Source organism: Lemur catta, chromosome 9 (genome assembly GCF_020740605.2).
Source record: "Lemur catta isolate mLemCat1 chromosome 9, mLemCat1.pri, whole genome shotgun sequence".
In the NCBI taxonomy this organism is placed as follows: domain Eukaryota; kingdom Metazoa; phylum Chordata; class Mammalia; order Primates; family Lemuridae; genus Lemur; species Lemur catta.
In genome coordinates this window covers 88,382,605-88,396,978 of record NC_059136.1, presented here as the reverse complement: position 1 = coordinate 88,396,978, position 14,374 = coordinate 88,382,605, and the positions used below count along the sequence as shown (strand labels likewise).

Below are 14,374 nucleotides of genomic sequence, written 5' to 3'. Positions count from 1 at the left end.
TTCTTCTGCAATACTTCCTGAAGGCCCTGCCTGCTGCTGTCTTACTGTGCTTATATAAGTAGAAGGAGTACATTCTAAAATAACAAGAAGAAGTGCAGTATAGTAAATACATAAACCAGTAACATAGTTATTATCACTATCAAGTATTATGTACTGTAAGTAATTGTATGTGCTACGCCTTTATATAACTGGCAGTGCAGTAGGTTTGTTTACACCAGCATCACCACAAACACGTGAGTTATGCATTGTGCTACAATGTCACGATGGCTACAGCATCAATGGGCGACAGGAATTTTTCAGCTCTATTATAAGCTTATGGGCCCACCATCACATACGTGGTTCGCCGTTGACCAAAACATCCTTATGTGGTGCATGACTGTACTAGCAGTGGGCTGTGGGAAAGCAAGAGCTCCGTAGTATAATGGGCTTAACGATGGCACTTGTATTGTGTGTATTGAGATGAATTACAATCTCTGTGCTGGGTTAAGTAGATTTACAGATCATATTACCAATTTTTATTAATAAGAAAACTAATGCTCACAAAATTTCAAGTGGATTAAATGGTTTCTTGAAAGAATCCATAGACTGAAGACAAAACTCTTATGGACATACGTATGATTTTTTAAATAGTAGAGTCGACACGTACTCTTCTCCCTAGTAGAAACTCCCCATCAGGTTCAATGCAAAATAAAAACAACAATGATCTAAACAAAGTGAAAAGACAATACCCCTCAAATTTGAAACTGTTAAGAATCCCATTTGAAATAAGTACTGCTTAAAATAATTATGTTCTGGTTTTAGGACACATATTTACAGTCAAGGTGTAAAGACACGGAGTAGATGTATAAAGACCAAATTGATGATAGCAGTTTTCTCCCCAGTATTAAAAGATTTGCTAAGAGGAATAGATTGATATGAAATGTAACTTCTCGAAGTTTCCTTTCAAGTCATTTTTTTTAATTAAGATGTAATGATCATAGTCTCATACCTTAAAATTTAAATAATATCCTCAATATAATTTCTCCATCTCTACTGTGGCCTTAATTGTGCAGATAGCCTGCTGAGAACATAAGTTCACATATGTGGTAAGTAGAACAATGGTCCCCAAAAGACTTCCACATCCTAGTCCCCAGAACCTGTAAATAAATCACTATATGTGGCAAAAGGGAATGAATGAGGGTTGCAGCTGGAATTAAGAGTGATAATCACGTGGCCTGAAAAAATAATGGAGAGATTACCCTAAATTGTTCAGGTAGATCCAGTGTAATAACCAGTGTCCTTAAAAGTAGAACAGGTGGCAGAAGAGAGAGAACCAGGAGACAGCAGCCTGAGAAGGAATCAGCCCCATGTAGCTGGACATGAAGATGGAGGAAGGGGCCATAAGCCAAGGAATTCAGGCATCCTCTAGGAGCTAGACAAGGGAAGGAAACAGATTTTGCCAGATCTTCTGGAAGGAGCACAGCCTTGCTGACCCCTTGATTTTAGCCTAGTAATGCCCATTTCAGAATTCCAACTTCCAGAACTGTAAGAAAATAAATTTATGTTGTCTTATGCCACTAAGTTTTTGGCAATTTCTTATGCAGCAGCTGAAAAGTAATACAAGAGAGTTCTTGATTTACACATAGGTATGTTTGCAGGTACACACATAAACACACTCACACCCCAAAGGCAGAGCCCACCAAGAACTAGAAAGTTGTTTGTTGACAGATACCTTCCAATATATAATTTAGTAAGAAAATGTCCCAACATTAAGAAGCCACCACTACCACATGCTGACATATGGAAAAAAATTACAGCAAATATAGTAAAGGCTTCACTGTGTAAGACCTCAAATAAATTAACAAAAAGAACATCGAGTTAATAAATGGGCAAAGAACTTCCGCAGATAATTCACAGAAGAAAAAAAAATGGCTAACAAAATATGAAAATGTTTCAGATGAAGTAAAACTATTGCAAAAATAAATAAATGAAGAGATGCCATTTGCTTATATTGTTGGCATGTATTTTTAAATGGAATAATCCTATGCTACTAAGAATATGGCATTGTCAGTCTCTGCTGTGGTAGGATAAGAGATGATACAAACTTTGTGAAAACCAATTCAATAATGTGTAAAAAAAGTCATAAAAATATTTAGTGCCATTTCTGCTATGATAATTCTACCTCTGGCAATCAGATCATCAAAAATACATAAAAAGTATTAATGTTCATCATAATATTATTTGTAATTTGAAAACAACTTTCACAAATAAAATATTGATTAAATACATTCAGTATGCTTAAATGGTGTAAATTTATGGGACCATTAATAATTAAGCTTTGGAAGAGTATTAACTTGGGTCATTAATAGTATAACTATAATGTATCACAACTATGAGAAAAAAGATTGGGAGGAAAGTTATTAGTTATTATTGAGAAAGTTATTAGTGATGAGTTTATGGGCCATTTCTTTTTTCAATATATAACTGGTTTATTGAATGAGCTGGATTTGGCAGAATTTGATTCCCTTTGTAGCTATTAAACATTAAAATGGTTATATTATTAATAATGAGTACTAGTATCTAAATTACTCAATAGTCAAAAAATAGTCAAAACTTGAAAATATACATTCTGAGTAATCTGTGCAGATTTTAAAATATGAGAACTGTAAGTCCCAAATCAAAATCTAAGTGAAATATCTCGAGTCTTTTTCCTATTCCTGTGTACATTTGAAAAAGCTAGTAAAGCTACATAGTAATGAAAAGACTCTTTTAAATCACAGCTATTATATAAAAAATATATTTTTTTTTCTATTACAAATTCTTAGAAGTTACTACTATGTATTCTTTATCTATTAGATTGTATTGTCTCTTTCTGGAATTTTGGCAAAGATTCTTAAAGTACATTTTTTTCTCCTTTGCAGTTGGTTGGTTTTGTGTATGCCTGTTATGTGATCAGTATTTCCATGGAAGAAGAAGACACCTGTAAGTACCCTTATATCTACCTGTGAGTTCATTTTGGGTGAGATATGGCTTCCAAAACTAATCATTACAGGGCTGTGAAATCTTTAGTATTTGGAACCTAAAATGATTTAACTCACCATAGTAAAGTTATAAACAAAAGTTGACAAACTAAACTGCACACAGATAAGGTGACACTAAATATTGAAACTCTCAATTCAAGTTGTGGGATCATGTGCAGAGACTCAGAAGCATACAGATTGCTGTCATATCATAGCTTTGCAACCTTTCATCAGAGACCTAAATATTATGCTGAGTAGGGGACTGTTTCATCTATCAACAGTTGCAAGTACACTGGTGGCAGAATTTTGAAGTCTGATTAATAGTAATAATATCAATACAACAATATATTATAGCAAGATCTGTATGTATATAAACTAAGTAAGATGCTATGAGGAAACTAAAAATTACAACCTTCAAGGTGGGATGTAAAAAAAAAAATAAGAGATGCTAAAAAAGAATTAACAGGATGCTTAAGGCTAAGCCATGTTTTAGCAGAACACCCAAATAAAAAACATACTTTCACCTGAACTTATGTGATAGAGATTTAGCAACATAGGTCAACAAATGGCATTTATTGAGCACCTGCTAATGGGTAAAGTATTCCTTGGCATAACTTTTATGGGCTCATGTAATACCAAAGAAAATTTTTAATTTTTTTTTTAAAATGAATGATTTCAGATAAACAAACCACACCTAACCAAACCAAAGATTTGGTTATATCATTGCATTACTGTTTGAATGGTAAAATGGAGTCTAGCAAATGAAACTAAGTAGCTAGCCATTTAACTTCTTTTTGTTAAATAAAACATAACTTCAAGGCCGGGCGCAGTGGCTCACGCCTGTAATCCTAGCACTCTGGGAGGCCGAGGTGGGAGGATGGCTCTAGGTCAGGAGTTCGAGACCAGCCTGAGCAAGAGCAAGACCCTGTCTCTACTAAAAACAGGAAGAAATTATATAGACAGCTAAAAATATATGTAGAAAAATTAGCCGGGCATGGTGGTGCATGCCTGTAGTCCCAGCTGCTCGGGAGGCTGAGGCAGTAGGATTGCTTGAGCCCAGGAGTTTGAGGTTGCTGTGAGCTAGGCTGATGCCACAGCACTCTAGCCCAGGCAACAGAGCAAGACTCTGTCTCAAAAAAAAAAAAAAAAACATAACTTCAAAGCAGTCTGATGAATCCTCCATGCCAAATAGATGCAATGCATGGTATATGAACTAGAATCCAGTTGACAATAGAATCTCTTCTCAATTTATGTGACCAAATGGAAGAAATATTAGTCTCTGAGATTAAACCTATCAAGCAGTGAAAACATGCAAATGGATTACATCATATATTTTATGCTTACTGGGGGATTTTTTTAAAATGCTAGATAAGCCAAAAGTTTCTGACACTTCAAAAGTATAGTTGTAATGACAACACTTTTCACTTTGAAGTTAACTTCAAAAACTCTGTTTTCAGGAGTCTTACTGGTAGTTCCGCAGTCTAATGAAATTAATGTACAAAAAGCCAGCAGCTTCCAACTCACAGCTAAGACAGGCCACACAGCCAAAAGCAATGGTTGAACGTGAACTATTTTAACTGGAATTGGGACCTAAAGGAAGTTACTGGAATTAGAGTTGAATAAATACTTCAAAAAAAACCCTGATATATTGATAAGTTTCAGCTGAATCTTTTATAAAAGATATATGCTTTTGAATAGGTATCATAAAAAAGGTCTTTCTTTTCCTCCTCACTGAACTGGTTAGAAGCTCTCAAAAGATGCCAATGCGCAGTCCTATATTATGTGGGAGAAAAGGCAGATTAGTCAATAGTCTTCTTTTATCTAGTAGAATAAATATATAAAACACTTTTCCTGGAGACTTATGATGTCAAGTTAAGCTGGGAAATGCAAAATGACATGCGAAATAAAAGGCTCATTTAAATGGGTAAATGGTTTTTTAATATTCTATCAGCCTTCTTTTAGAGTAATAATGTCAGTGTATATAGATTGTATTGCTACTGGAAGATAATTGCAATTCCATTGACTTTGATGTCTTTAATTAGCTTAAGTTTCCCTGTAGAAATCTCTGAATCAGCTGTTTTAATACCCATCAAACTGGGATTGAAGCAGCTGCTAGAAGCCTATCCTATTAATGGTTTAATTCTAGTGTTTGATATTAGGGCCATACATTAAGTTACCTAGAGACATCTGGACATAGTAGTTGTATTGCTATCAGTTCAAATAATACTTAGAGTCAGACCAAGCCTTGGGTGCTCAAAAGAAAGTACATATGACCAAAACCAAGCAATCGTAAACCTTTTAGTCTAATAGTTCTCAGTTGAGGGTAATTTAACATTCTTTTACTGAAAGAAGTAGAAATCAAAAGTGCAGATATAATTAAATTGTTCCAGGGTCTTCAGAAGGCAGATATGAGCAAAAGTAATGTCTGAAACCAATTGCAATGATCTTGTAGACTAGTCAAATTTGTGCCAACACTTAGCTTTAGGTGCAATAATGAACTGCCCTTTGCCTGTGACATTACCAACCCACTGTAAGGAAGACATGTCCTTTGAATTATTTTTCAAAAACATACACATAAAATAAGGAAACAATACTGATAGCTTTCCAATTTGTCTAAGTATACTTCTGGAATGCTTATTCTGAAAATATAATTTCAGTTTTCTGGCAGACAGCATATCATTTATAATTTTGATTCCTATTTGAACTAATGAAAATCTCTGCATTATTCAAAATGCAAAGCTAAGCTTTGTTCTTGGACTGAAAGCTGTCAGCTGGCCTTAAAAATTAATAACAGCCACCGCTTCTCTCCTCTGCACTGCTGAAGTGGATCTATGGGACTAACTTTTCAGACGGACGTTTCCGAAGGGTAATAAATGCTGGAGGAAACATTTATTTCCAGCCACCCATCTTCTGAGTTACCTCTCGGCCTCTTTTACTATTTCTTATAAAAATTATGATTGCAGGTCAAAGACAATGAGATAAAAAGCTCGCAACAGGCAGAGTGCTAGGAGGGGTCGATGCTTTCCATCATTTGTTCTAATGAAAAAGCCTGTTTATATCGCTTCCTTCCGTTTCTCATTTCTTTTTAAAAATATATCTATCAATCTCTAAGAACACTTTTGTAAGGCTGGAATCTTCAGTGTGGGGAAGCGGAGCTTGAGTCTGGTGCCTGAGACCACTCAGCCACCGTGACACCCTAGAGACCAGGTCTTTAGAATCTATAATCGTAAAAAACAGTCAACATCTTCTTTGTGAATCATCCACTGAAATGAACTTGCCGGCTTGTTACTACCTAGTCAGACTTACGAAAAAAAAAAGTTTTCAATGCAAGGAAGCGAGGAGGCAAGGCAAAATATGCTGAAAAATAGTGTCGTATAGAGATACCACCAGGCTTTTTCAGAGGATCTGTTGCCAGCACTAGTGCTTCTGGTATAAGGTTGCAAGTTGCAACTGGGGCGTTTATTTGGGCTCACAAAGGCTAGTCTGGGTTGTACGTGCTGAATGGTGAGAGAGAAAAGTATATTGAAAACCCTAACAGTTTTTGAAAAGAAAATGTAGGTTCAATATTTCACATTGAGCAGCTCAAAATAGCTCTTTATACTAGCATTCTGCCTTTGCTGGTGTACTTTTGAGGAACTTTGCATTGGAAGGAAGCATGACTGTTGGAAAAACCTTCCATGTCTCTACTGTCCTAGAGGCACCATGCTGGCTGGTGGTCACGTATTTGCCTTTCTGCCCGTGAATGCCTTCTAAGAGGATAAGGTCATATTACCATAGTAATGATGTGAGTTGAAAATTTTTTAAAACCCTATCTCCTCCTGAATGGCCTTTATCAAAAAGTCCCAAAACAATAAATGTTGGCATGGATGCAGAGAGACAGGAACACTCATATGCTGCTGGTGGGACTGCAAACTAGTGCAACCTCTGTGGAAAGCATTATGGAGATACCTTAAACAGATACAAGTAGACCTACCATTCGATCCACCAATCCCATTATTGGGCATCTACCCAAAAGAACAAAAGACATTCTATCAAAAAGACATCTGCACTCGAATGTTTATAGCAGCACAATTCACAATTGCAAAGATGTGGAAACAACCCAAGTGCCCATCAATACATGAGTGGATTAATAAAATGCGGTATATGTATACCATGGAGGACTACTCAGCTATAAGAAACAATGGTGAAATAGCACCTCTTGTATTATCCTGGATAGAGCTGGAACCCATTCTACTAAGTGAAGTATCCCAAGAATGGAAAAATAAGCACCACATGTACTCACCATCAGATAGGTTTTACTGATCATCACCTAAGAGCACATTTAGGAATAACATTAATCGGGTTGTTGGACAGATGTGGGCCAGGGAGGGGATGGGTGTGTACATACATAATGAGTGTGATGCGCACTGTCTAGGGGATGGACACGCTTGAAGCTCTGATTTGGGGGGCGGGGGCAAGGGCAATATACATAACCTAAACTTTTGTACCCCCATAATATGCTGAAATAAGACAAAAAAAAAACCCTATCTCCTCCTAAGAATTTATGAGAGAAGTTAATGGGAGAAAATTTGACTAGTTTGTTAATATCCAAATATCCCTTCCTTGATTTATAATGTGTGGAGAAGCCTCAGAGAAGTAAAGTGACAAGGTCAAGGACTAGGGCAAGGAAGCTGCAGAGGCCTGGGTGATCCTCAGGATGGAAACCAGTCCACTGTCTTGCACCCCTGGCAATGTATGGATATTTTAGGGTCAGAGGAGAGGATAGTGTTGTTAGTCAAAGACAGAGAAATGTGCAAGACTAAATAAAGGTGATCCTGAAGCACAGTCACCATTTCAAAGCAGTCACCTGTTTTCCCAATAAGCCATTAAGAATCTACCGGTTCTTTTCTTTCAGTAACTGCCTGATTGGTTGCATGTAACTGTCCTAAAAGCTGATTTCTCCATCAGTCTCACCAAAGCTCTGATTTAGAGCCTGAAACATTTTCCGTAATGTGCCAATATGGCTCTGCCAAATAGCTACACAATTAATTACTAGCTAATCTTCCCACCGGAATAGAAGATCTAGGAGGGCAGGATCTTTGTTTCATTTCCTGATATAACCCTATAGTTTAGAAAAAATGCCTTGCACATAGCATGTAATAAAGAAATGTTTGCTGAGTTTATATTGTTAAATAAATTTTTTGGTTCCAGCAACTCATTTTAACAAAACCCCAAGGTTCTCAATCAAGTCTGATGAAATAATACTGCCTTATGTGTAGAATTTAGTACATGTCTGATGCACTTGAAAATTGTGAGACAAGTGAAGGGTCCTGCATTTAATTAATATAATTAGATGGATTTTTAGTAATTTTGAAGGTCAAGATATAGGGAGCTGGATTAAGCCTCCACTGTGCCACATCAGAACAGCAGCATGATTTTGGAAACTACTGGATAAGACAACCCAGAGAAAACAGGGACACGGGAGGTATTAGCATTCACAGAATGAGGCAAGTATTTGGGAGTGAACTCATCTGCAAAATATGGCCAAGGGGACAGTTGTTGTCAGAGAGTAGGGACCAGCATGGTGGTGACATCGGCCACCCCACACATGGGAAGATCAGGCAGCACCACATAGGATCCTAGCCACAGTGCTATGGTTGAGAGACAGGATTCCAGTCCTCAAGTCAGTCTTTCTCAAGAAAAATATCATAAGCACTCAAACACCCAAACCAGCGAACCAGGTGGGGACACTCCCTAGGGATAAGATAGAGAAGCCCTTTTACTAGAACCAGCTGCAAAGTCAGCACAAAACTCATAGTGAGGTGGAGCCCAGGCTGTGCTTATCTCACTAAACCAGGACTCACAGTTGAGCCTCACTAGGGACTGTCTACAGCCTTATATTCTACTCTGTTTTCCTGAATCCACCGGGTGCTTTCACACCCAAGCCTTTGAGGCCCTTCCCTCTGTCGACTCAATAATTTACATACATCCTTCAGATTTCAGCTTAACTGTCTCTTCCCAAATTTGACCACTTTCCTCCCACCCTCCCCAGGCTAGGTTAAGCTACCTTTGGTATGGTGTTATATGACTTCATTGCACATTGTGCTTTTTCCTTGGAAACACTGAACACAACTGTAATTTTTTAAAGTCACGGTATTTGCCAGGGCCGAGCCTATTGCCTGACATAATGGGCACCCTATACAATTTTCAATGAGTGAGTATTAAATGAACCAACATATGAACAAATGGACTCAGTAGGATGATTAGGATTTCTATTTCTTCTGTTTCTAGTCTCTATCTCCATTTACATAAATGATTCCTCTTCACACAGCTGGAAACTTGGACATATTCCTTGACTCTTTCCTAACCTCCCACACCCAGTCACCAAATGAGACATCTTCACCCTGTCTTAGTTCTTTTGGTCCGTTATATTAGAATACCGTAGACTGGGTAGCTTATAAACAGAGAAAGTTACCTCTCACAGTTTTGTGCTGGGAAGTTTAAGATCAAGGTACCAGCAGGCTTGGGGTCTGGTGAGGGCCACTGCTTGGTTCACAGATGGCCGTATTCTTCTCACCATGTTCTCACATGGCCAAGGGGACAAGGCAGCTCTCTGGGGCCTTTTTTGTGAAGACATAAGGGCTTTGTCCTCATACCTAATCATCTCCCAAAGACCTCACCTCCTAACACCATCACACTGCGATTACATTTCAACATATGAATTTGGGGGGAACAGAAGCATTGAGACCATACCATCTACCTTCAAGTAACTAACAACTCCTACGTGTTAACATTCTTCTAGTAAACACCCTCTTCCCCACGGCTCAGCAACACCCCTGAGCATGTCTCGGAACCTGTAATCAACTCATTTTTTAATTATTAATAACTGTGTCCCCCTCTCACGGAGAGTGGAGATCAAATCTTATCTATCCTAGGATCTCACGACCTGGCTCAGTATATGAAACATCACAGGAAATTGGTGAATATTTGTTGCATAAAATACATAGTATGGCAAATGCCCGGTGTCTTTACACTATCTCTCATATCTCTTTTTGCACTCCTTAAGTTTAAACTTCCCCTTCCCTGTTCCATAAGGAAAAAATCTGATTAATTCAGAATAAAGTATAAATGGTTTGTGCCCTTGTATTCTCTGAGTATTTTCCAGAGAAAAGCTGTCACCTTATATTGTGTACTTAGATTATCTGGAAATTTTTCAGAGAGAAGACATGGCCTGTTTGGACCAAAAATTGACACCAGCAAGCAGACAACTCCTGTACCCCAGAGGGCATTTTAATTTTCTATGTTTCCATTTGAAGCTGGATGTTAGGAATTATTTAAATGAAAGTGGTCCTAACTCTGCCAATATCAAGCTCTTGACCGTTGACAAATCACATCACCTTTTGGGGGCTCCCAAAGACACTCTCCAGCTGTAACACTGCAGGTCTATGGGTGATGCCCATGGCTGGAGGTATTTCAAGGTGTGATTAGGCACATCACCTTTTCTCCTTCATTGATTTGCAAACAGTCAACCTCAGGAGCTGTTTCCAAACATCCTGACCTCTGTGTTCCAGAGTTGTAGTGGTGGAGTCTGTTGCATCAGTCTCACCCCTGAAACAAGCCCACTCCACAAGTGCCTGCCCTGCTCCGGGGGCAGAATCATACCTTTCTACTCCCTGCTTCAGACGAGTCGGACCTCTCAGGTTCTCACTGTCACCAACAGCACCAGGCTGTGCAGCGTGTCCTTAAATTGAGAAGAGAGAATGAAGAATCTGCCGTCCAGATGGTACAGAATGGAAGATGAGGGCTTTGGGATCCAGATGTGATCATGAGAGAGCAGAGTAGCAAATAAAAAAAATCACATCCTCATGGCACCCTGCATGACAGTGAGGGAAAGAAGGGGGCTGTAAGGATTTTATGAGGATCCTGTGCAATGGTTTTATCCTGGTTATTAGCGGTAAAATCTAGGAGCCCAGGGGAAGAGCAGCTGACAGTGTTCTGCCAGAACCCCCGTGTTTCCATTTTATATCTAAATTCAATATTCCAGTCCTAACGTCTCTCCCACCCACTAAGCTGGCTCCGCCAGCCCCACTGCAGGCATACTGCCACCCCACTTCTCCCTGCGCTGCCTGGTGATGCCGAGAGCAGCACCCGCCCCGATGCAACCTACAGTGTTTCAGGGGAGCTGCCCACCCCGCCCGAGGTCAGCGCTTTCTACAGGTCCCATAAAAGTGAATTCTTTGAGCTGTCCGTGCCTTAGAGAACCCTACCCTCATTTTAGAAACCTTAGAGTCCCTGTCTTTGTTTTCAGGATAAGCGATGAAGGCCCAGAGGTGATATGATTCCTGGCAGCCTTCTCTTCCACCCTGCACCCTTAGCATTAAGACTCCATCGCTAAAACTTTGTCACCAAGAACATGAGCCAGGAGGCATGGACTCCCTCAAGCTCCCACATGCTCTCTCCCTCTGGAGCTGCCTGTTGCTATCCATCCATGATCATCATCTTCCTGACATGGAAAAAGTGGCCTTGATTCTCTCCTATGGCTTTTGTGGCGTCTGTGTCCATCCCCCCCAGATCTGTAGCCACTGTGCTCCCTTAATGATTCTCTTATTCTCTCTCTCTCTCTCTCTCTCTCTCTCTCCATCCCCACCCCTCCACACACACACACACACACACACACACACACACACACACACACACACACACGTACCCAGTTTCTTCCTCTCACTGGGTCTTTTCCTTTAGCTTATAAACAAAGTCACATAAACCAGAAAAAGAAAAAAGAAATTGCCCCGTTTCCCCTGCTGGCATGTATTTAATGTTCTTTCTCTCATGCTCCTTCCCTCCATGTCCAAACTTCTCTGCAGAGTAGCCCAGACTGACAGTGCTCACGTCCTCACCCCCATTCACTCTCATCCGCTGCTGTCAGGCCTCTGTCCTATGTTGTCACCGAAAATGCTGTCTCAGAGGCCAGCAGGGACCTCCTAATTGTCCAGTTCTCTGAGATCTTATCAAGGTTCATTAGAATTGATGGCTTCAGTCACCGTCGACTGCTCCCTCCTTGAGCATTCTCTCTTCTGGGCTTTCAGGCAATCCCATCTCTTGAACAGCATGTATTTTACCAACCAAAAATTATTTCTTAAGACCTAGTGTATGATAGATCAGGAAGGTGGCTATAGTTTACTATAATCTATTGTACATTTAAAAATAGCTAGAAGAGAATAATTCTTATGTTGCTGGCATAGTGAAAAGACAAATATTTAAGGTGATGGATAGCCCAAGTACACTGGTTTGATCTTTACAAATTATACAAATGTATTATCACATGTACCCCAAAACTAGGTACACCTAGTATGCATCAATTGAAAACAAATTATTTCTAAAATTCTTATGCAAATTAAGGAGATTTCTGATGCAGACATGGGTAGCAAATTTTGAAGCACTTGTTCTAGCTACTTTTGGAGTGATGATTTATCATTAAGTCCTTAAAATGTTAAGCAGCCATTCCTAGTATACATTGTAGCTTACACTCACACTGTTATGCTAAAGAATTTTAAATAAGATCAAACAATAAAACAGAAGCAGTTTAAAGTAAGATTAGACAATGAAAGAGATGTTTATCCTTCTTAGATAACAAAATGACACATAATATTCTCAAGAGCTGTAGTCTTGGACCAAATATTTAATAGTTCGTGGAGATCTGATTTTATAATTCCTTTGAAGAAATGTCATAGAAGTAACCAGCACTAAAAGGTATATATGGAACACTTGTCTTCATGCTCTTTATACTAAGTACTTTACCAACCAAGAAAAAATATTAATTTAGTGTTCTTTTTGGGAGCAATATTTGAAACTGAAACCTAAATGAGGTATTAGGAAGTATTCACATGACTTGAATGCCAACATGAAAAAAGTAGGGGTGATTTGGTAAAAACATTTGTCTCTCCTTCTAAGTTGCATGAGGTCCAAAATAATTTAATTACGAATTGTGCCTAAGTCATACCTAACTAGCCTTTCTCTTTTATCCACATTTTTCCTCATTTCCCCTGTGATTGTAAGAACAGAAAGTCTAGATGAGAGTTAACGGTGTATTCCAAGGACATCTTTCTTTGCCACAGTTCAATCAACCGCAAAACTTGCAATGTTTCCCAACCCTTATTCATTTAATATCACCTTCAGAAATTTTGTGACATCTATGTCCAGGCTTGCGTCAGAGACTGGCTGGCTAATCACTAAACCTGTTTGTTTGTCCTTCTCCCAGGCACACGGCTATCCCTTATGTCCCAGCCTCCATGCAATTAGGTGTCCCAGGAGACTGAATTCTAAACTGTGGGTCCCACTCCTGGCCCCTAAGTAATTTCCACATGTGATTCTTCTTGTTCTTTCCCTTTCTGCCTGTGGGACACAGACCAGCACAGAAGCTCTGGAAGCCACGTGTTTAAAATAGTGGAGCCATAGTACCAAAGGAGCCCGGGTCGCTGACTTATTGCTTGGAGGAAAGTTGACCGCATAACTTGAGAATAGGAAGGATGGTGAGTGCCTTTGAGGCACAAGGCTCTGAGGAGTACCCCAGCGGGTGTGGGAGGGAAGGGCTCCTAGAGGGGGAGACCCCTGAGTAGGAACAGGCAGGAGTCTCCATGTCACTCCAGGGGAATCAAACATTTGAGGCATGCAGCAAACATGAAAGTGCCTCCTGTGCCCTGGGGAAGGCCTCTTAGAGGAGACGACATCTAAGCTAAGAACTAAAGAATGAAAAGGAGCCCCAGGCAAAAGGCCAGCAGAGCATCTGGGCGGAAGGAATAGCAAGTGCTCAGGGAATCACTTCCTGGCAGAGGCTTCCAGCCAAAACAAAGGCTTTCACTTCAAAAGCGGCTTCATACCAAATGCTCCTGAGGGTCAAAGAGGTGATCTGGGCTTCCCTGACCTGCTGACTCTCAAAAGAGTAGTGAATTAAGGGCAGATTGTATCAGGGACTTCATTTTAAGCCCTGTATTGAGCAGGAGGGCTATGCAAAAAGAACAAACAGCACACTGTTTTTCACATGTAAAAAAAAGTGCACAGCTTGGATTTAAGTTTTGTTTTCTTTCCCTTTGCTCTATATTTGCCTCATTTTCTATTCATTCACCCATATGTTTATTTGGAAAAGTAAATTAAATCTGTGCTTTTTTTTACTTAAGGAAAAGAAAGACTCTTACTAAAGTCAAAACCAGGGTCTTATAATAACTGTGTTTTCCTCCTGAGAAAGTTGCAGGAAAACAGGAGACTAAAGCTGCTCCAGGACTTGTCTCTATGCATTCTCTGATGTCTATGAGGGGGTTTTTTTGCACAAAAAATTCTCTTTGTATCTACTCTGAGTTTTGTGCAATATATGCAGTTTCTTAAAGTGACAAATTGTTTTA

The 14,374-nt window shown here is 39.4% G+C and overlaps 1 protein-coding gene across 1 annotated transcript in view; it reads left to right on the top strand.

The window, feature by feature from the left end:
* NKAIN3 (sodium/potassium transporting ATPase interacting 3) overlaps positions 1-14,374 on the top strand; it is a 311,324-nt gene that overhangs the window by 270,231 nt on the left and 26,719 nt on the right. Inside the window, exon 5 of the mRNA XM_045560480.1 lies at positions 2,901-2,961. Coding sequence (XP_045416436.1) covers positions 2,901-2,961 — 61 coding nt within the window. The remainder of the gene's footprint in view (positions 1-2,900; positions 2,962-14,374) is intronic.